Source organism: Hyla sarda, chromosome 11, assembly GCF_029499605.1.
Source record: "Hyla sarda isolate aHylSar1 chromosome 11, aHylSar1.hap1, whole genome shotgun sequence".
Classification (NCBI taxonomy): Eukaryota; Metazoa; Chordata; class Amphibia; order Anura; family Hylidae; genus Hyla; species Hyla sarda.
In genome coordinates, this window is record NC_079199.1 from 40,951,342 (window position 1) to 40,974,346 (window position 23,005).

The 23,005-nt window shown below is 44.4% G+C and overlaps 2 protein-coding genes across 4 annotated transcripts in view; one reads left to right on the forward strand and one right to left on the reverse strand.

The window, feature by feature from the left end:
• The first annotated feature begins 2,436 nt into the window (after positions 1-2,436).
• Positions 2,437-23,005, forward strand: part of JKAMP (JNK1/MAPK8 associated membrane protein) — a 27,702-nt gene continuing 7,133 nt past the window's right edge. The window contains exons 1-6 of one of the 3 annotated variants that reach the window (XM_056545819.1): positions 2,437-2,454; positions 2,755-2,857; positions 16,959-17,050; positions 17,839-17,993; positions 21,468-21,674; positions 22,676-22,855. In XM_056545819.1, the coding sequence (XP_056401794.1) occupies positions 2,452-2,454; positions 2,755-2,857; positions 16,959-17,050; positions 17,839-17,993; positions 21,468-21,674; positions 22,676-22,855 (740 nt within the window). In that variant the 5' untranslated portion in view covers positions 2,437-2,451. Of the gene's footprint in view, positions 2,455-2,754; positions 2,858-11,445; positions 11,463-11,688; positions 11,819-16,958; positions 17,051-17,838; positions 17,994-21,467; positions 21,675-22,675; positions 22,858-23,005 lie in introns of those variants that run through there. The other 2 variants (XM_056545818.1, XM_056545817.1) reach the window with 2 other exon arrangements.
• Positions 4,985-11,670, reverse strand: L3HYPDH (trans-L-3-hydroxyproline dehydratase). The gene is made up of 5 exons (XM_056545820.1): positions 11,013-11,670; positions 9,641-9,810; positions 9,349-9,471; positions 8,187-8,324; positions 4,985-6,160 (listed from the first exon to the last, which is right to left on the reverse strand). Exons 1-5 carry the CDS (start codon positions 11,485-11,487, stop codon positions 6,035-6,037), a joined length of 1,032 nt encoding a protein of 343 aa, XP_056401795.1. The 5' UTR covers positions 11,488-11,670; the 3' UTR covers positions 4,985-6,034.

A 23,005-nucleotide genomic window follows, 5' to 3' on the forward strand; every position in this document is an offset into this window, starting at 1 on the left:
AAAAATAAATGCATTTCCTGTGATGTCCTGACCACAGTGCTCTCTGCTGACCTCTGCTGTCCATTTTAGGAACTGTCCAGAGAAGCATATGTTTGCCATGGGGATTTTCTCCAGTTCCTAAAATGGACAGCAGAGGTCAGCAGAGAGCACTGTGGTCAGGACATCACAGGAAATGCATAATATACAGCCCCTAAAAAGTACTGGAAGGATTAAGATTTTTTTTTTTAATAGAAGTGATTTACAAATCTGTTTAACTTTCTAGCACCAGTTGATTTAAAAAAAAAAGTTTTCCAGGGGAGTACCCCTTTAAGGTGAAAATAGGCTGAGTCCTTAAAGGGGTACTCCACCCCTAGACATCTTATCCCCTATGCAAAGGATAAGGGATAAGATGTCTGATCGCGGGGGTCCCGCCGCTGGGGACCCCCACAATATAGCATGCAGCACCCACCTGTTTCTGATCCGGAAGCGCTGGAGGGTCTGGGTCCCGACCACGGGAACGGAAGTTCGTGACGTCACGACTCCGCCCCCGTGTGACGTCACGCCACGTCCCCTCTGCAAGTCTATGGGAGGGGGCGTGACCCTCCCATAGGCTTGCATTGAGGGGTGGAGTGTGACATCACACGGGGGCGGAGGCGTGATGTCACACGCCGCCGGCCCTGTGGTCGCCGGTAATCAGACCCGGAGCGAACATGCTCCGGGGACTGATTTTAACTGGGGTGCCGCGTGCAAGATCATGGGAGTCCCCAGTGGCGGGACCCCCGCGATCAGGCATTTTATCCCCTATCCTTTGGATAGGGGATAAGATGTCTAAGCGCCGGAGTACCCCTTTAAGAAGTGAAGTGTCGATTCAGTTTATCTCTACAAAAAATGGCTACAGTGGATCTATTGATAATATTCTTAACAAACGTGATTGGAAAAAGTTTTAAAAATATAGAGTAAGTGAAATCACATCCCCTGATGTCATATAGATGACCAACACATTTAAAAGATAAGTTGGTACTTCACAGACATTTATATCCACTCCAAAAGTGGACTTATATATTTGTCTCTCATGTGTGAACTGTCCACTTCTGATTAAGGGGAATCATTTTGTACACCCAAACGCCATACAGAAATACCCTTTATGCAGGCCAAACTACATGAAGCCTCAAAACTAGAACCAATAGTAACAGATATAGCATTATAAAACGAAGAATGGATCTTCCTGTTTCTAAATACTGTGTTGAGATGTCCCATGGGCAAGGGATTTAAAATTTAAAGGGGTACTCCGCTGCTCAGCATTACGAACAAAATGTTCCGAATGCTCAGAGCCGGCATCGGGAGGTCGTGATGTCATAGCCCTGCCCCCTCATGATGGCTGACGGTGTGACGTCATGAGGGGGCGGGGCTATGAAGATACGAGCTCCCGGTGCCGGCTCTGAGCATTCGGAACACTTTGTTTTGTTGACATCCCTGTACACAAATGCAGGTGAGGGGGATTGGTGATGGGGTGTTGTAAATATTAGATCTATTAAGGATACGTGAACTACAGTGGATACACCAACTTGGTATATTGAAGCCAAATGGTTTAAATGTTAAATTTAATGGAATGAATTAATGTGTTTATGTGTCTATGTTCACAAAAGCCCTTAATAGAGTGGTATGTCCTCAGATATATTGCTAATTCTTCTGATTCTAACAGTTTTTATTGTTGTGTTTTATCTTGATTTAATGCCCTCTGTTGCCTTGATATTTATGAATGAATGAATTTAGGTCATGTTGAGCTACATTATTGCTACTGTTCCTGATCCCATGTAGTGTGAAATGTGTGCGCCATAAACATAACACATATGTGGCAGGCACTCTCTTTAGCGGACCGTAAACGGATTCTTAGAGCAGGTTTGCACTTGATTAGTCTCAATTGGGGAGATTTATCAAAACCTGTGCAAAAAAATGTTGCCCAGTTGCCCATAGCAACCAATCAGATTGTTTCTTTCATTTTTAACAAGGCCTCTGCAAAATGAAAGCAGTGACTGAATTGGTTGCTATGGGCAACTGGGAAACTTCCTTCTCTGCATATGCTTTAGGATACACATTGAGCCATGGATTCCGGCACCAGTTTCTGGGTCTAGTTGTCATGGATCCTGTGGTAAATGAGACTTGTATGTTCCAGCTTGGTGCATGAATCTATATGAATGTCAGGATATGGAACTTTTTTTGTAGCTGGTTTTTACTTTTTTTCAGTAACAAACAGGAATTTATATTATTTAATTCCATTATTCTGCCCAGTGTTAACATTGCTATAATTATTTTGTGATTAGCTCAGGTTGCGGTAGTCTGCTGTGTTGTGTTAGATTATGCAATGGTTTTGTATGCCATGTTCCTGTCTCGTTGCCTAGGTAGCAGCCCAGACGCTTTACTCCTGTCGTGAGGTGGACGGAGTAACACTTGTTAAGGGCATCAGAGCGCGCCATGGTAAGTGACCGCATAATACATTTCTCCAATGCTGCGGAGTGCCAGGAGAACGTGCAGTATAGTGTTACCAACACTAACGATCGTAATTTTCAATCAAAAGTGCCTGAATGTTTATAAATGTAGTCACTGTTTATTGTTTCCTATGCACAATTACATTTTAATATCCTAAGTGATTGCACTGGGTATTTATACCCCCTAATGTGTATGTACCAAATGCTTGCGAATATTTCCATGGAGGAACTGAATCGTCGCATCTAATATGGGCTTACAATAAATGTCACATTTCGGATTGTCCTCCAGAGTGCTGAGCCATTTGAATACAGCAGCAGAGCAGGCGCTGCCAGTAGCAGACGTGCCGCACACAGGGGGCTGCTACTTCATATAGTGGTCTGCTATTGGTATGGTATGTATATTTTGTACTTTGTAATTATTAACTCAAAACATTTATATTGCAGTATTTATTAATATAAATACTAATACTACATTTATGTATTTTATTATTTTTATGTACATGCACGTCTTCAGCATCAAACTTGGCACCCCAGACATATATTTTATGTGAGGGGCCTAGTGCAATTATAGTACATACACTGATCAAAAAAATAAAGGGAACACTTAAATAACACAATGTAACTCCAAGTCAATCACACTTCTGTGAAATCACACTGTCCACTCAGGGAGCAACACTGATTGACAATCAATGTCACATGCTGTTGTGCAAATGGAACAGACAACAGGTGGAAATTATAGGCAATTAGCAAGACACCCCCAATAGAAGTGGTTCCGCAGGTGGTGACCACTTCTCAGTTCCTATGCTTCCTGGCTGATGTTTTGGTCACTTTTTAACGCTGGCGGTGCTTTCACTCTAGTGGCAGCATGAGACGGAGTCTACAACCCACACAAGTGGCTCAGGTAGTGCGGCTCATCCAGGATGGCACATCAATGCAAGCTGTGGCAAGAAGGTTTGCTGTGTCTGTCAGCGTAGTGTCCAGAGCATGGAGGCGCTACCAGGAAACAGGCCAGTACATCAGGAGACGTGGAGGAGGCCATAGGAGGGCAACAAACCAGCAGCAGGACCGCTACCTACACCTTTGTGCAAGGTGGAGCAGGATGAGCACTGCCAGAGCCCTGCAAAATGACCTCCAGCAGACCAAACATGTGCAAGTGTCCACTCAAACTGTCAGAAACAGACTGCATGAGGGTGGTATGAGGGCCCGACATCCACAGGTGGGGGTTGTGCTTACAGCCCAACACTGTGCAGGACGTTTGGCATTTGCCCGAGAACACCAAAATTGGCAAATTCGCCACTGGCTCCCTGTGCTCTTCACAGATAAAAGCAGGTTCACACTGAGCACGTGACAGATAGGAAACACCGTGGAGAACGATCTGCTGCCTGCAACCCAGCATGATCGGTTGGGCGGTGGGTCAGTAATGGTGTGGTGTGGCATTTCTTTGGGGGCTGCATAGCCCTCCATGTGCTTGCTAGAGGTAGCCTGACTGCCATTAGGTACTGAGATGAGATCCTCAGACCCCTTATGAAACCATATGCTGGTGCAGTTGGCCCTGGGTTCCTCCTAATGCAAGACCTCATGTGGCTGGAGTGTGTCAGCAGTTCCTGCAAGAGGAAGGCATTGATGCTATGGACTGGCCCGCCAGTTCCCCAGACCTGAATCCGATTGAGCACATCTGGGACATCACGTCTCGCTCCATCCACCAACGCCATGTTGCACCACAGACTGTCCAGGAGTTGGCGGATGCTTTAGTCCAGGTCTGGGAGGACATTCCTCAGGAGACCATCCACCACCTCATCAGGAGCATGCAAAGGCATTGTAGGGAGGTCATACGGGCACGTGGAGGCCACACACACTACTGAGCCTCATTTTGACTTGTTTTAAGGACAGTAGATCAAAGTTGGATCAGCCTGTAGTGCGGTTTTCCACTTTGATTTTGAGTGCGACTCCATATCCAGACCTCCATGGGTTGATAAATTTGATATCGATTGATAATTTCTGTGTGATTTTGCTGTCAACACATTCAACTATGTAAAGACGAAAGTATTTCATACTATTAGTTCATTCATTCAGATATAGGATGTGTTATCTTAGTGTTCCCTTTATTTTTTTGAGCAGTGTATATCTATATATTTTTTACCTTAAAGGGGTATTCCAGGCCAAAACTTTTTTTTATATATCAACTGGCTCCGGAAAGTTAAACAGATTTGTAAATTACTTCTATTAAAAAATCTTAATCCTTCCAATAGTTATTAGCTTCTGAAGTTGAGTTGTTGTTTTCTGTCTAACTACTCTCTGATGACTCACGTCCCGGGAGCTGTGCAGTTCCTATGGGGATATTCTCCCATCATGCACAGCTCCCAGGACGTGACATCATCATTGAGCAGTTAGACAGAAAACTTCAGAAGCTACTGACTATTGGAAGGATTAAGATTTTTTAATAGAAGTAATTTACAAATCTGTTAAACTTTCCGGAGCCAGTTGATATATATAAAAAAAAAAGGTTTTGCCTGGAATATCCCTTTAAGCAAGATAGAATTGCCCACTTAGTATTAAAGGGGTATTCCAGCTTTATACATCTTATCCCCTATCCAAAGGATAGAAGATAAGATGTATGATCGCAAGAGTCCCACCGCTGAGGACCCCCGCAATCTCTGTGCATCCTCTGGCATTCTGTGCCGGGCGCTGCCTCCGAGACAGGTACATGATGTCATGGCCATGCCCCCTAGTGACATCACGTCACACCCCCTCCATTCATTTCTTATGATAGGGGATAAGATGTATAAAGCTGGAATACCCCTTTAATTGGATGTATGCAGTGCCTTCATAGCCATTAGATTTAGTCCATTTGTATAATTCCAGCTCTATGCATTATCCTGGTTTACATCTAAATTAAATACGGGCAGTGCGCAATTTATATTTACATCATATGTCTAAACGGTGAAAACTTATGAATACTTTGTTTTAAAATTAGGAGATAACCAGTGCATACAATACTGCACAGTATACCAAGTGATGTTACTGTGGAGCCCTGATCTTTGAACAGTTTTCTGCCAAACTTTTCTACAGAAAGTGGTGGTCAATAGGTACTGTGGTATTGTATTGGTGCCCTACAGACTGCCTTACTGATTTTCCGCTGACAGCCCGCCCCAATTCAAATTCGCAGCGAGAAACGCTGCAAGTTTTAAAGTAAAAATACGCCATCAAAATACGGCACGTGTGACACTACCATAAAGGGAACAGTTACACGAATATGTTTGACAATGGTGAGATTTTTTTTTTTTTTTTTTTTTTTTATATATAAAAAAAAATTTAAAATTTTTTTCATACAAATGAGCAGTAACAAAATACATGTGTAGCTATATAATATACATGCATTTCTAGAAAAGGATTATTAATAACAAACTTTAGCAGCACAAATATGCTATAAAATGGCTGGTATTATAAGTATAAATGCTTGGGGCATATAATTGGTCAAGAGGAAGAGTAAGCTGCAGCGCCATCAGTGGGGTCTAGCGATAGATGCTTTTTAATGACAATTTGCTTTTCAAAATGGATAATGTGGATTGTTATTTCAACATAAATCCATCCTTCAGCGGGTCATCACTCTCCAGGGTAAAGCTTGCTGTTCCGGTGTAGTGAGCCTGACCAGACACCTCCACTATCACCGCTTTGTAGTCACCACACACCACCTCCTAGAGAGGAAGAAAGGGAATGAGGGACAGTAATAATAAGGAATTACGCTCCTGTTTAGGTGGCAGAGTACATAGACTCAAAATTGTCCCAGTTATTTTCAAAGATATTTGACAGGGACATGTCAAAAGTTTTTATCAGTTGGGGTCTGGGTGTTCAAACCCCCACCGATCTCTAAAACGAGACAGGAGAAGCATGTGGCTGAGCGCTTCACTTCCGGCTCGCCTTTTTTTACTCTCACTGTTGGAGGTGGACTCTATTGTAAATCTATGGAGTGTGTTTCCTCGTTTCCTTCCTTCAGTCTAGTCTTTAGAGTTTGATGGGTCTGGACACCCAGACACTGACTGATTATTAAGACTTTTGACATGGTACCTCTCATCAAATAAACTTTTGATATATTTTTAGATTAATGAATGTTGAATAACTTTCCAATAGCATGTTAATGAAAAATATGCTTCTTTCTATTGTATTTTTCCCGATCAGTCCTGTCAGCAAGCATTTCTGACTCATGCTGGAGTCCTAAACACTCAAAGCTGCCAACCTGCTTTGTTCACAGCCAAACAGGCTGTGAACAAAGCAGACTGGCAGCTCTGAGTGTTCTCCTTTGTGAACAAAGCAGACTGGCAGCTCGTAGTGTTTAGGACTCCAGCATGAGTCTGAAATGCTTGCTGCCAGGACTGGTAGGGAGACCCCTAGTGGTCATTTCTTCAAAGTGGAAAATGAAATAGAAAGAAGCAATTGTAAAGTTATTCTGCATACATTAATCTATAATACATCAAAAGTTTTTTTGATGAGGGGTACCCTTTAATAGACCAAATAAATTTTTTCTTAACGGAAAGGTTAGTGTAATTACAAGTAGTACAATGAGATAAGAGAAAGGAAAAACCATGACTCACCATTCTTAGGTCTTCACACTTCTTTATTGAAATACTCACATTTATAACTTGGGAGTGGACATACACAGGGGGGGGGTACAGAAAGGCAACAAGCTCCATTTCGCACTGTCTAGTGCTTCATCCGGCCGTACGACCGGATGAAGCACTAGACAGTGCGAAATGGAGCTTGTTGCCTTTCTGTACCCCCCCCCCCTGGAAGGTCCTCTCCCGAGTTATAAATGTGAGTATTTCAATAAAGAAGTCTGAAGACGTAAGAATGGTGAGTCGCGGTTTTTCCTTTCTCTTATCTCATTGTGATTGAAGCTTTGCTGTAGCAACTAGAGCACCGCCAGACGTCTATCCATCGCGGTATAGACATCCACTTCCCTATCCATCTCCTATGGAATCCATAGTGCCGGGCTTTCTTGTTTAATATCATTTAATTACAAGTAGTGACAAAGGGTAGAGCTTTTTTTTTTTTTCAAGTCCAGGAAAAAAATAAAAATAAAAAAAGTGATTTTTCTGGCCATGCCTTTTGAAACTGAAAACTGCAGTATATAGGGACGACTGCGTTAAGGCCATCTGCGTCCTATGTGATAGCATATGTACTTGGAATACTTCATGTTTGTTCTACTCTCCATGCCTGGTGTATGTCTACTGCACAGGACACACTGGTACATGTAGTGTGAGTAGATTTGAATCACGGGGCTGGAAAACTTGTGGAATAGTAGCATACAGATCAACCAGCCTATTTTGGCCTATGGTTTCATGGCATCAGCCACAAGTCAAACTATGAATTGGGGCATAACTGCTATTTGTACGAGTTCTGTGAAAAAGTGCAAACTGAGTAAATGCCACGATATAACCACGGTTTGTTTACGACACAATGGAACCTTAGCTATATAAAGAGCTAATGAGTAAGGATTGCTTTCTACAATACAGTAAGGTGATCATCACAATTGTGACCCTATAATCTAGAGGCCTCAAATTATCAGTCCCGTTTTAAAGAAAAACTTCTACTGACAGTCTCAGCAGAGAATTAAAGATGGGTGTCACACCATACTAGAGACATGCAAGTAAGTGTGTTGCAGACAAACTGTAGGTGTGCCATACATATTCTGCCTTGCTTACATACAGACTTCTCTTAAAATACCTTAACTGCTTTGCCAGTGAACAAGGAATTTGTGGCCCCGCTCTTGAAGGTCCGGGTCTGCTCCAGCTGTATTAAGCCTTTGTGATACTGTAGAGCAATACGAGCTGTGACTCCAGAACCGGTAGGACTGCGATCAACCTGATAGGAAACATTATCACAAGTCATTATTATTTTTTTTTTCTCATATTTGTCTGGGTGCTGCAAAAATAAACTCCACTCCACTCCCCTCCCTCCACCACTGCTATTCTAATAGTGCCCAGTTCCCGATGCTCTCCGCTTCTTTCTGCATCTTGTCCACTTGTGCAGTGGGTCACCTTAGTGGCCAGTGGCTGAGCAGGCACCTGAACAAACTGGACTTTTGTAGTGCGTGTTTATACACATATAATATCCTCCAGGTTTTTTTTTGCACATGTAACTCACACTTACCCTTTTCTAGTCCTACAGTGCAATCTGTTTCATTCCAGCACAGCTGCAGCCATACATTTCATTACTGTAGCTGCATTGCATTTGGGGCTCAAACAACTAATTGATTATGAAAATTGTTGTCAACTATTTTCAGAATCAATTAAATTGGTTGGTTGATTAGAGGGTCAGCCAATTTCCAAAGACCACACAAACATATTGTAATCCCCAGCAGCCTGAGCAGGGAAGATGGGGCCCAGCACACACAAGCTTTCACTTGAGTCCCCATTGGCTAGAGATGCAGCTATTAACATTAACTTCCTCCTATTGTCTGGGTACACCGTCCCCTTATTAACTTCCTCCCTAATCTAATTTACAAATGATCTTCTACTCCACTATTGTTTATATCCAATTAATTGTTCGACAAAACATAAATCGGCCAACTAATTTATTATTAAAATAATGGTTAGTTGCAGCCCTGATCAAGTTATCACCAGAAATAACGGTGCTTAATAAGTCACACAAAGTGGTCTAGCCTGGTTAGAGGTTAGGGAATAAAGCAAGCTGTACCTTTCCTCGGGTCTGTGAGCTGTTAGGAGGGATCTGATAGGTTACATGAAAGATATAATTTGCTTTTATTCTCTAACAGCTATCCAATGGAGTCTGCAATGAATACAGCTGACAGATTACCTTTAAACAACAGGGGAAGTGAAGCAGCTACTCCTGGTACATATGAATGTATGGTAATAGCTGACAGTACCTGGGAATCTGCAAACACACAGATATTGGCTGTGGGTTCTTCACTATACACATCCTTTCCGTCAGTTACTATGGTGCCATATAGGAAAGCCAGGTCCTCGCTGTCTGGATGGCTGATTTTAACCTGAAAAAGAGTTCATGACTCCAGTTAATAAGGATAGCGCAGACAGGAGACTAAGTGTTATAACTATTAGTTGAGAAGGGAAGTATTAGTCTTATTATCTGAGGACACATGACAAGCGGCCTGATGCAGCAGACAGGACACAGCAATAGGAGAAGGTAGTGTACACTACCTGCGCCTTTAAAGCTTCTGACACAGCCGCTGCGGCATCTACAAGATCTCTTGTCTTTGAAGAGCACACGTCCAATCCAAACCGCTCTGCGCTAACAAAGGCGTAGAATGCACCCCCGTATGCAATGTCCACTACTACCTTGCCACAACCGGGGACGTCAACTGAGACATCTGGATACATAAAACATCAGGAGAGCACACTTACAGTAGACTTACAGAAGCTCCAAATAATAAAGAATACACTTACATATCCCATCAGCAGGAAAGTCTATTGGGTATGTAAGGTGGAGAGTTGGGTGCCAGGCACAGCAATGAATAGATTATAAAGGGCTTTATAAAATAAACAATGTTCTCACAATAAAAAGTATAGGATTTCATCTTTTCTGTCATAGCTATGAGCTCAATACTGCATTTACCATTTGTGGGGTTTGGAGCAGCTACTTACAGGGCCGTCTGTAATTTTGATTGGACCCTTGGCAAGCACATGTGGGGTGACACCGCTGGGCAGCGCATCTGAGGATGGGTGGGGTGGCGCCGATGATTCCTGGGGTTAGGGATGGTTAGTGCTAGTAGACGCTGATGAGTCCCAGGGCAGGCAGGGGGGCTAGCAATTTGTTTGGAGCATCGTGGCGGCAGTGCAGTGTTGGGTGTATCCTCAGGTGCAGTGCGGTGCATGGCGTATCCTCAGGGGCATTGCGGTGTAGGGTGTATCCTCAGGGGTAGTGCGGTTTCTCCTCAGGGGCATTGCGGTGTAGGGTGTATCCTCAGGGTCAGTGCGGTTTATCCTCAGGGGCAGTGTAGTGTAGGGTGTATCCTCAGGGGCAGTGCAGTGTAGGGTGTGTCCTCAGGGGCAGTGTGGTTTATCCTCAGGGGCAGTGCGGTGTAGGGTGTATCCTCAGGGGCAGTGCGGTGCAGGGTGTATCCTCAGGGGCAGTGTGGTTTATCCTCAGGGGCATTGCGGTGTAGGGTGTATCCTCAGGGGTAGTGCGGTTTCTCCTCAGGGGCATTGCGGTGTAGGGTGTATCCTCAGGGTCAGTGCGGTTTATCCTCAGGGGCAGTGTAGTGTAGGGTGTATCCTCAGGGGCAGTGCAGTGTAGGGTGTGTCCTCAGGGGCAGTGTGGTTTATCCTCAGGGGCAGTGCGGTGCAGGGTGTATCCTCAGGGGCAGTGCAGTGTAGGGTGTGTCCTCAGGGGCAGTGTGGTTTATCCTCAGGGGCAGTGCGGTGTAGGGTGTATCCTCAGGGGCAGTGCGGTGCAGGGTGTATCCTCAGGGGCAGTGTGGTTTATCCTCAGGGGCAGTGCGGTGTAAGGTGTATCCTCAGGGGCAATGCGGTGCAGGGTGTATCCTCAGGGGCAGTGCGGTAAAGTAATTACCTGTGCACAGGGTAAAGGCGGGGACACTGTGGAATCGCACTCTCCCTTTGCCACTGGTTACATAGGCGCGCACTATTCCGCAGGGGCAGTGTATAGTGACCGGAGTCTCTGGCCCCTGCGGAGCCACCAGCCCATAGTCCACAGCAAAGCGGCCCAGGGCGATGACCCCGTGTCCGCACATGGTGCTGTATCCTGCATTGTGCATGAAGAGCACTCCGAGCTGCGCCTCCGCCTCCTCGCTGGGCACCAGCAGCGCCCCGTACATGTCCCGGTGCCCCCGGGGCTCCAGCATTAGCGCCCGCCGCACCCAGTCCATGTTTTCCCGCACCCAGCGCCTCTTCTCCAGTAGCGTGTTCCCGCTCGGTACCGGGGCCCCGCTCAGCACTATCCGCAGGGGCTCCCCGCCGGTATGCATGTCCACCACCGATAGCACCGGACCGTCATTAGGGGGTAAGCGAAACTTAAGAGCCGACATGACTGAACTGTGGGCAACACTACACTAATGCGAAGTATGCGGCGGCCATGTTTGTTGTGGGCAAACCGCTAAACTAATACATCGATAGAAAAGCGCTTCTTCCTCATCTCGCCCTGTCATGTAATCTCTCTATAATATAACGGGCTAATTCCGATTTTACTATGACAATGGGTAAATGATGTGTTCGCCATCTCCCCACAGTAAAGATGGCGGCTGCGCCTTCTTGCTTCTGAAGAGACGTAAGGAGTGACGTCACGACATCCGCAGAGCCAGACCCGGAAGTGTTGGTTATGTCTGCAGGCTGGAGATACCTGGCCCTGGATCCTGATCGGTAAGTCACTAATATGAGTAATAAGACAGTGAGTGTCCCCTGGATGTGCTGTGTGTTTACTGGCTCTGCCTATAGGGGGCGCGATCAGCCATGGATCCCCCCAAACTCATCACATATCAGTGAGAGGAAGGCACAAAATGGAGACGTTGCCCATAGCAACCAATCAGCTGCCACCATTTATTTTTGACCAGCGCTATAATCTGCAGTCTGGTTGCTATTGGCAACTGCTGTGCTTTTTGTAGTAACTATTTTTATATTAGGCCTGAGGTATCCAACCTCCAGCCACTGCAAAACTACAACTGTCCGGGCATGCTGGGAGTTGTAGTTGTGCAACAGCTGGAGGATAACAGTTTGGACACCCTTGTAGTAGGCTGTTTGAGGGGCCATTTTGTAAACTGTGCCAGCTGCATGTAAGTAACAGGTGTTGTAGAAAAATTGGGGGGAGGGGGGTTGTAGCTTTGCATCGAGGGGCATGCAGGGGGACACCCTTTTTTTTACATGTGACTTAAGACCATGGCTTGACAAATCCCAGATGCCAGGTCGCCATGGCAGCTGGTGTATTCCCCTTGAATCCTGCTCTGATCTGCCTGTGCCATGATGCTGCTCTGTGCTGCCTCTGGTGGTGGTCAGCAGTAGCTCCTCCCATTCAGAAACTCCTGTTCGACCATCGCTGCCTCCTCTTTCCCTGCAACCACTCATTCCTGGTCCATGCATGAGGACGCAGCTCAGATGTGTCACCCTCCCTCTTGCTGCAACTCCTTTCACCATCCCTCCTGTCACCCTCTCTTTTGCTGCTCTGCCTGTCACCATCCCTCCTGCTGCACCTCCTGTCACCCTCTCTCCTGCTGCACCTCCTGTCACCCTCTCTCCTGCTGCACCTCCTGTCACCCTCTCTCCTGCTGCAACTCCTATCATGATCGCTCCTGCTGCACCTCTTGTCACTGCTGTCACCCTTCATCCTGCTGCACCTCCTGTCACCCTCTCTCCTGCTGCAACTCCTATCATGATCGCTCCTGCTGCACCTCTTGTCACTGCTGTCACCCTTCATCCTGCTGCACCTCCTGTCACCCTCTCTCCTGCTGCAACTCCTATCATCATCGCTCCTGCTGCACCTCTTGTCACTGCTGTCACCCTTCATCCTGCTGCACGTCCTGTCGCTCGTTTTCCTGCTGCACCTCCTGTCACCCTCCCTGCACCTCCTCTTACTGCTGTCACCCTTCATCCTGCTGCACGTCCTGTCACCCTCCCTGCACCTCCTCTTACTGCTGTCACCCTTCATCCTGCTGCACCTCCTCTTACTGCTGTCACCCTTCATCCTGCTGCACCTCCTCTTACTGCTGTCACCCTTCATCCTGCTGCACGTCCTGTCACCTTTAAATAAATAAAAAACTAATAAATATATCTGTCCAGACTAATAATTCATCACATTCCTTATTCTATATGGTGAACAGCGTAAGCGCAAAGAAATTCAAAACTCCCAAATTTCTGATTTTGATCACATCCCAGAAACATTGAATAAAAAGTGATCAAAAACACTACGCAAAAGTGGTACTGTTAAAAACTACAACTTACAGCACAAAAACTGAAAAATGGTGCTTGTCATTTAAAAAGAAATCCTGGCTCCTAACATTTTTATTTTTTATATTTTTTTGCTGGCTCCTAGATTTACAGCCCTGCTTTAGACCTAATGAGGGGAAATCATCAAGCCATTTAGAAATTTTTTTTACCCTAAATTTGTTGCAGAAAAGTTGCGCGTGAGCCTTTTCTGCGATATTTCACTTAGAACATTATTTTTACCATTAACCAGATAGTGGTCTGGTATAGGTCACATTTTGCAGTGGTTACTAATTCATCATTCGCAACTTTTTATGCGAATGTCGCAAGTTTGGCACAACAGCTGTCATTTACACCGTATCTCTGGCTATCTGTGGCTATCTGTCTCTGGCTATCTCGTACCATACCTTAGAAAAGGTTTTAAATAGGCTGGATGATTTGCTGGAGCGACAAATTCCTCGAGTGCCGTGTGACATTTGATGAATTTGTACCCTGCACATGAAATCTGAGGTTACTCTACTATAGCACAGATAGCAGTACAGAAATGATGAATGCCCCTCAAAAGTTACAGAAATCTACACCAGCTAAGAAAGGGCTGAGATTTCTTCTCTCAGCGCAACAGGCAGCCCCGGAGGCATCTCTTAGTAAATCCAGTGAACTGAAAATGGGCGGAGCTTGATAAAAGTGCGGTGTATAAAACGCTGCTCTTAGTAAATGGCCCCTCTCATTTCGACCATAAAGAAATCCCCTTTTGAGCAATCCCCCCTAAGGTGAAAATAAAGTTTCTAAGATATTTACCCATAATATTCTGCTCTGATCCTCTGCCGATCGCCTCCATAAGTGCACATCCCTTGTTTTTTAGATCCGACTGAAGAAGTTTTGTGCAGGATGACGTCACATCATGTGATCATGGCGGCCATTTATTGCCTTTGAGTGGTAAAGAGCAGTGATATTGGCTATTAGAGCAGAAGGGAAGCATAGAAGGGGGTTGCTGTAAACCGGGCTGGAAGTTCTTTGAAAAGATTAAGTTGGGTTTTTGGTATTGGACGCCCACTATTCAGATATTATTGACCTATCCTGAGGATGGGCCTTAATTGTACAAAGTCCTGGAAAATGCCTTTATAGAGCTTGTCCATGGTTTCAAAAAATACTGCTTTGTTCTTGCAAAAACAGGACCACTCCTGTCCATAGGTTATGGCTGGCATTGCAGCCTGAATCCACTGAAGTAAATGGGACTGAGCTGTAGCACTACACACAACCTGTGGACAAGCAGTGGTGCGGTGAGGATAAGCAGGGCCCTGTGCGGTGAGCACAAACGGGGCTTTGTACACTGAGGACAAGCAGGGATCTGTACATTTCCCTGGTGCCATGGCATGGTTTAAGGGTGCGTTCCCACAGGGCATATACGCAGCGTAAAATTTATGGCAGCAGCGGGAAATATGCTGCGTATTCCTTGCTCACTATACAGACAGGGCTCTGGCGCTCTCCATCCTCCGGGAGGGGGGTGAGGGGGCGTGGCTTAATTATCTGCAGACGTGCGGTGAAATAATCAAACCCATCTCTCTGCCCTCTACGTGCGGTAAAAAAATCTGCCCTCGCTCCTCCCCGGTCTGCCCTCGTGGCTGTAGCTTCGGCACACTTGCTCCTCCCCACTGTAGTTTCGGCAAACTTCAGAAAGGGGCGGTCCGATTTTTTGACGGGTTTGAATTTTTCACCTCACACCGGAAAGCCCTGTGTGTATAGTGTGCAAGGAATACGCAGCGTATTTCCCACTGCAGCCATAAATTTTGCACAGCGCCAAAGACGCTGCGTATATGCTGTGTGGGAACGCACCCTAAAACTAACTTGTTCTTTGAAACACAGTCAGGAGAGCGCCTGTATGTGCACCTGTTTGAGGAAAGATCTTAGTGTGTGAATCCTAGAGATAGTGATGCTTTATATGTAAAATATATTGCATCTAAACCGTCATTGGGATACACAGTGTAATTCTACTGTATTTCACAACTTGCACATTGATATGGCCATTGTATTTTACGAGCTACTGGACTGGTAGGTCAATTCACTCAGCTCTAATAAAAGTTAAATGATTGCTCTAAGAAGACAACTTCTGAATTTATAATGATTCCTTAGGGTATGTTCACATGATGGAATGTCCTCCGCTTGGACCATTCATAATTGCGTCTTCGTATACGGCAATGCATTTCTGAGAGGATTCTTTGTGAATTCTTTCCGCAGAGGCTGGAATCAGAATTTCCACAGCAGATGTTTCCACTTGGAATATTCCATATTGTAGCAGAATGCCATTACAAAAACAATGGGAGTCTGCGCAACGTAATTTCGTAGTGGAGTACGGCAGAGAAATTCTGCCATGTGAACGTGGCCTTAGTGTACGTGCACAGAAGCATTAGATTGTTAGTAATGTGCCAAACCGCTGCTTCGTGCATCACCCGTCTTTATCTACAGATCTCAGGGTCACGAAAACCGACAGCGGGTTCACCTACACTAAATTGAAAACCATATGCATTGACTCTCCATTGAAAACCGTATGCCAAAAGATGCATCAGGTTGTGTCCGTTTTGCATCCTGTACGGTTTTGCCAGTTTTTTCCCCCGTGCCCATAACCGTAGTCTACCACGTTTTTTGATCCGGGTGAAAAACTGTATTAAACCGTATACGTTTTTTAAAAACATGGGAGTCAATGGGAACCGGACAGAACCGGATGTGCGTACGGTTCCATCCGGTTTTCACCATACGTTTTTTGACTTTGTACAGTTTTTTTTCTTGGAATTTCCAACAAGTGAAACTTTATTCAAAATGGACTGAAAAGTTAAAAACATATACGTTTTTTTCTTACAAAACGGATGCAACTGGACATCATTTTTCAAATCGTATATGTTTTTTAACTGTATACGGGTTGAAATTTGTACACACGTTTTTATACAGTTTAGTCAGGTTTTGAGGAATCTGTTTTTCATCATAAACCTGATACGGGAACTGTATTGCAAAAACGTGGTGTGAATGCACCCTTACCTAGATACGCAGTCCAGTTCTAGAGATACCTGTTGTATTAGCTGACATTGCTAATCTGGAAATGGGCCGGCTTTTCACGATGGAGGCGGGACTCAGCATACCAGGCATCTCTGCCTCCATATGGGTTTAGTGCGGGTGAACCCTCTGTTAGCACGAAAATTGGGGAGTGAATTAAAACATAACTTTTACTTCTAATCTACTAAAACACACAGTATTTTAGTAGATTTATGTAGAAATGAATGTAGGTAAGAGATTACCTTTCATTTGACGCAATATAGACAAGTGTTAGAATCATGGATAACTAAATGCTCTAAGTCATATCTAAATCTATACGTCTTCATATGTAGCCCTACGCGTTTCTGACATACAGTCAAATGTCTTCCTCAGGGGCATGAAGGGAGACAGTGACTCACATTAGATAGTTGATTAACCTTAATAGCAAAAAGATTCACAAAGTAAATACTCAGGTGGCTGATACAGTAGCACCCTAGGTTACAGTATTAATGTGCACCCTCTGTTAGGTTCTCTTTAACATAATGCCCTTTCTGCTTTTCAGCTATGGATACAGGAAAAACATGCATTGGCCTTTACTGTGGTAAACCTGTTCTTTATTCAAATGGGTCAAATGAAACCTATGGAGAATGTGGGGTGAGTTATATTATCTTTATACATGTTTGAAGTTTTCCCAGACATAAATCACTGAAATATAGCCATTTAGAAGATCTAAAAGGGTAAAATTCTTTGTTGGACAACTGGTTATTCCGTGGACACTTACGGGCAGGAAGCTACGTTTTTGCACCACTTATGCTGGGTAAAGTGATTTCCTATCTAGACTACACTATTGTGTATGCCATGTTTGAGCCCCTTCTATTAGCCAAGGCAGAGAAATGCTATAAAGGGCAGCTCCCCCTCTGGAGGACCCCTCTGGACAATGTAGTATGCCAATGTCCTCTTGATCTCTCTAAATGCCCAGTAATGCTTCATGTTTCCCATGTCAGATCCCTATTGATAACGTCTGAACAGGGGTTGGGCAAACAAGGCAACCAGATCATGGTGCCAGAGCCCTCTTGGCACATGTCATCAAGGTTCTGGCACCTCTTAGTACAGTGCTTCCCAACCAGTGTTGCCTCCAGCTGTTGCAGAACTACAACTCCCAGCATGCCTGGACAGCCAACGGCTGTCCGGGCATGCTGGGAGTTATAGTTTTGCAACAGCTGGAGGCACACTGGTTGGGAATCTCTGTTTTAGTATATAGCACAATAAAGTGTTCTCCCCCTCTTATCTGGACTGTATTTATTAAAGTGCATTTCCCAGAATCTTATACGAGTCTTGTGACAGTAACTGTGATAAAAGCTGCAGTTCTTACTGTATCCTGACAAAGTTCTTGCTGTCCCTATAATGGGATAAAATACAATTTCTACATGTTTGTCTTTCAGGCATGCCCTCGAGGTCAGCGGACCGATCCTTTCAGCGTTTGCCGCCAGTGCTCAGGGTCTCCTTTGCTTTATGACTGGCTGTATTTAGGATTTATGGGCATGCTTCCACTTATCTTACACTGGTTCTTCATTGAGTGGTATTCTGGTAAAAAGAGGTAAGAACTATGTTACTTTACATTCTTATTCTGTATATGTGGTTTCCTATCCTTTAAAGCATACCTATTATTTTAATAAACTTCTGGCGTGTCGAAAGTTTTGATCCATGGTGGTTGGTGTGCTGAGACCCCCACCAATTGCTAAAATGAATTGACAGAAGTACTTAGACAAGTGTTTCTGGTGGTCTCAGTGTCCCAACCACCATCAATCAAAGCTTATAACGTGTCAAAAGTTTGTAAAAATGATAGGTATCCATACCGGATACTTAAAGGACAACTGTAGTGCATGACTTTTATATATTGCTGTGCCCGGGCTGCAAAAATAAACAAAATAAACTTTAACATACCTTCCTACGTTCCCCCGTCGGTCCGGTACCGGCCTCACGGAACCTCATTCAACTTCCTGGGGACGGAGACGTCACAGGTCTGTCGGCGTATCATTGGCCGCAGCGATGTCCCGCCCCGGCCGGTGATAGGCTGAGCCCACTGTCATGTAAGAAGCCGGCCAGAGCTCCTTACATGACAGTGTGCTCAGCCTATCACCAGCTGGAGCGGGACATCACTGCGGCCGATGATACGCTGACAGCTCTGTGACGTCTCCGTCCCCAGGAAGTTGAATGAGGTTCGCACCGCTGGACCGTGAGGCCTTTACCGGACCAACGGGGGCACGTAGGAAGGTATGTTAAAGTTTATTTTGTATATTTTTGCAGCCCGGGCACAGCAATATATAAAAGTCGTGCACTACAGTTGTCCTTTAATATAGTTTGCCCGCTCTTATTTGAGTGCGACTGTTCTTCATTTGGATCCCCTGGGAGTCAGAGGAGCGGTTCCCAGTGTAGGGGGTGACGCTTGGTACTCGCTTGTCTGGTATGAGGCCTGGGAGGCAATGTTTCCTTCTCTCCGTTGGAAACGATTACTTCTTTTTGTATGATTATTTTGTGGTGACCAAGGACACTTACTCTTAGAACACTGTCTTTTGTTCTTTATGAACGATAAGTGTTTATTTTTTTTTTTTTTGGCGGGGTACATTGCTTGTTACTGTACTGTATTGGGTACATTGCTTGTTACTGTATTGTATTGGGTACATTGCTTGTTACAGATGGAGATGTCTCTTGCATCTTATGTAATGTCGTGGTGTTTACTTTTATCCTTACACATCTTGCACACTTGAATTATTTTGTCTATTGTTTATTGAAAATCGTTTAATATATATATATATATATATATATATATATATATAATTATCTTTATATATATATATCAGGGATGTGGAATTTCTATCGCCCGACGCCCGGGACTAGCAGTTTTGGGCACCGGGCAGGTGAATTTGTCCGGCCCTTAGCCCGGCTTCGGGCAAGCAGGGCCGGACCTGACAAGTGCGGCGGATCTGCAGTCTGTATGGAGCGGGCTCCCGACTCCTGCCCGCTCCATACTCTGCAGCCTGTGTCCTCGGAAGCAGAGCAGGGGAGATGAGAAGCTGTGTACAGTACTGTATTTGTCATCTCTCCCCTGCTCTGCAGACCTGTGGGGGGAGATGAGGGGGGCGTGGCTTATTTCTCCCCGTGCAGACCTGCGTCCTCTGCCTTCGCTCCCCGCACGTCTGCACGGGGAGATGCTTGCGGCGCTCACAGGGGAGTATGGAGCGGGCTCGGGATTCCTGCCCGCTCCATACTCTGCAGCCCCCGGCTGTTCTCAGTAGCCGGGGGCCGCCGCTAATAGCCAGCATGCGGCGATCACCGCGGCTGGCTATTAACCCTTTAGATCGCCGCTGTCAAAGCTGACAGCGGCGTCTAAAGGGATCTGTGAATGCTCCCTGGTGGGCTAGTGGGGTGGATCGCCCCCAGCAGCGTGATCGCAGGGGGGCGATCCATTATGGAGGTAGCCGGAGGACTTACCTCTGCTTCCTCCTGTCCCAGCTCTGTCATTGATAGATCCTGGCTGGACCAGGCTCTATCAATGGATCACAGAGCACACAGATGAATAGAGTTCAATATAACTCTATTCATCTGTCTGAGGAATCTAATGATTCCCCCTATAAGTCTAATAAAGTGTCAAAAAAAAAAATAATAATAATAAATAAAAGTTTTAATAAAAGTTTGAAAGACACACATTAACCCAGTGGTCTTAAACTGTGCCCCTCCAGATGTTACAAAACTACAATTCCTAGCATGCCAGGACAACCATTGGCCGGGTGGGCATGCTGGGAGTTGTAGTTTTGCAACATCTGGAGGGCCACAGTTTGAAGACCACTGCATTAACCCCTTCCATGTTAAAAGTTCAAATCACCCCCTTTTCCTATATAAAAACATGTAAACATAATAAAAATAAACATATTTGGTATCGCTTCGTGCGTAATTGTACAACCTATGAAAATATAACATTATGTATCCCGTACGGTAAATGTAAAAAAAATACCAAACCACAGATTTGAAATTTTTATAATATCCCAGAAAAAAAAAAATTAAAAAGCAATTAAAAAGTCAGATCAATGCCAAAATGGTACCGATACAAAAAACTGATTATGGCGCAAAAAATGAGCCCTCATACAGCCTGGTATGCGGAAAAAAAATAAATCTACAGGGGTTAAAAAATGGCAATTAAAAAAAATTAGAAAAAGTTCAGAATTAGTAAAACATGACGTAAACAATACAAATCTGGTATTGCTGTAATCAGGCGCCTAAAGTATAAAACTAACATGTTACCTCAACCACAAGGTAAATGGCGCAGAAAAGAAAACCACCAAATCTGCTAAATTATCTTTTACTATTTCAATTTCACTTCCCTTAATATATATTTATATAATTTTTTGGTTCAGAGAATGTTATTGAAAAATTAAAAGGTGTCATTATATTAGGTAGTCATGGCTATTATAGGGCGAGGAGGAAAAAATTAGAGCGTAAAAGCAAAAATTGGCCCGGACAAGTGGATCGTCATGAGGGACAAGTAGATTTTGCTCCATTTTAGTCCCGTGGACAAGTAGTTTTTTATAAAATTTCCACACCCCTGTGTATATATATATATATATATATATATATATATATATATATATATATCTCAACAGGAGAATACAGCAGCACACTGCTAGCACAAAGATATAGATAAAACATGAGTATATAGATAAAACATGAAAAGCTATAAAGCTGTAGTGCAATAAATAAAAATATGAAATTATGAGGTACTTAGCTTGCAAATTTGGTGGCCAAATAGCGTGGACCGTCCCACCACGGTAAGGTGACCTCATTCTGGGACGGACCCTACACTGTGAATATGCCTCTGTGTGAACAGTAAAGCAGGCATTGCAAGATCTGAAACATCCAAGGCACCTAATATACACCTAATATACTGTACCTATACAGTATATATATATATATATATATATATATATATATATATATATATAGATAATTATCCTATAAAAATGGAAGAACTATAAAACTTTGAAATAATATTTCTTGTAATGTTCCTTCTGTTTAGTTCTAGTGCACTTTTCCAGCACATCACAGCCTTGTTTGAATGCACTGTAGCTGCCCTGATAACCTTACTTGTCAATGATCCAGTTGGATATCTACACATTCGCTCCTGTGGAGTGGAAAAACTTTCAGATTGGTATACAATGCTGTATAACCCCAGCCCGGACTATGTCAACACTGTGCACTGTACACAAGAAGCCGTCTATCCTTTGTAAGTATCTCTTCTACACGTAATATGCGTAGTCTGATGTAGTGGTAAATGGAGTGTTTCATTAATTTCAGAACTATGTCACTTGTGTTCGTTATACACTCTGTGAAGGCTGCTTTAGACAATACCAGTAGGTAAAGGTTTTACCTAGCCCAGTGTTTCCCAACTAGGGTGCCTCCAGCTGTTGCAAAACTACAACTCCCAGCATGCCAACAGCTGTCCTGGCATGCTGGGAGTCGTAGTTTTGCAACAGCTGGAGGCACCCTGGTTGGGAAACACTGACCTAGACTTTATTTACTATGGTTTTGCACCATGGATATCACACAATAGTCTCTCCCCATTCAGAGGGGGATTTATCAAAACCTGTGCAGGGGAAATATTGTTCAGTTATCCATAGCAACCAATCAGATCTCTTCTTTCATTTTTCATAGACCTTGTCAAAAATTTAACAAAGCAAACTGGTTGCTATGGGCAACTGGCCAACTCTTCCTCAGCACAGATTTTGATAAATCTACCCCTTTTAGTCTCTTTGTACATTCGAATGATGACTGCATCCAGGATGTTAGATGCGATCCTCTACATCAGTGGTCTTCACCCTGCGGACCTCCAGATGTTGCAAAACTACAACTCCCAGCATGCCCGGACAGCCGTTGGCTGTCCGGGCATGCTGGGAGTTGTAGTTTTGCAACATCTGGAGGTCCGCAGGTTGAAGACCACTGCTCTACATTATAGGCCCAGATTTATCAAACTGTGCGAGAAAGAAAACGGAGAGATTTTCCCCCAGCGACCAATCACAGCTCAGCTGACGGGCTGTGGTAAAGTGAAAGCTGAACTGTGATTGGTTCTTATGGGAAAATCGCTCAATTTTTTTCTCTCACACAGTCTGGCCATAGATGGCATAGTGATTTCCTTGTCACACCCTGTGCAGGACCCACCAATATGATTATTGTTAACCCCTTAGTAGAGTAATATTTGTGTAATCGACATGTTGCTGTCATCCACAGGTACACAATCGTCTTCATTTACTATGCATTCTGCTTGGTGTTGATGATGCTGCTCAGACCTCTTTTAATTAAGAAGATCGCCTGTGGGTTAGGGAAGTCAGACCGGTTTAAAAGCATCTATGCAGCACTGTATTTTTTCCCAATCCTGACTGTGATACAGGCTGTAGGAGGTGGATTACTGTGTGAGTCAAAGTTTAATTTTTATAGTCATTACTAGCTGAGTACCCTGCGTTGCCCGTTTTTCCTTCCTAATCCTTGTTGGGGAGGAAAATCAACAAAGGAGGAAGCTTTTGACTTCATATCCCATCCCCTTATATTGTTGTCATATCA

What these genes read in the sequence shown, in the direction of transcription:
- L3HYPDH (XM_056545820.1), bottom strand. Translation starts at nt 11,487, where the DNA reads ATGTCGGCTCTTAAGTTTCGCTTACCCCCTAATGACGGTCCGGTGCTA. An exon ending in CGCCTTTACCCTGTGCACAG is followed by an intron (nt 9,811 to 11,012) that starts GTAATTACTTTA and finishes TTATGTATCCAG; the next exon opens with ATGTCTCAGTTGACGTCCCC. An exon ending in TCACTGGCAAAGCAGTTAAG is followed by an intron (nt 6,161 to 8,186) that starts GTATTTTAAGAG and finishes CTTCCTCTCTAG; the next exon opens with GAGGTGGTGTGTGGTGACTA.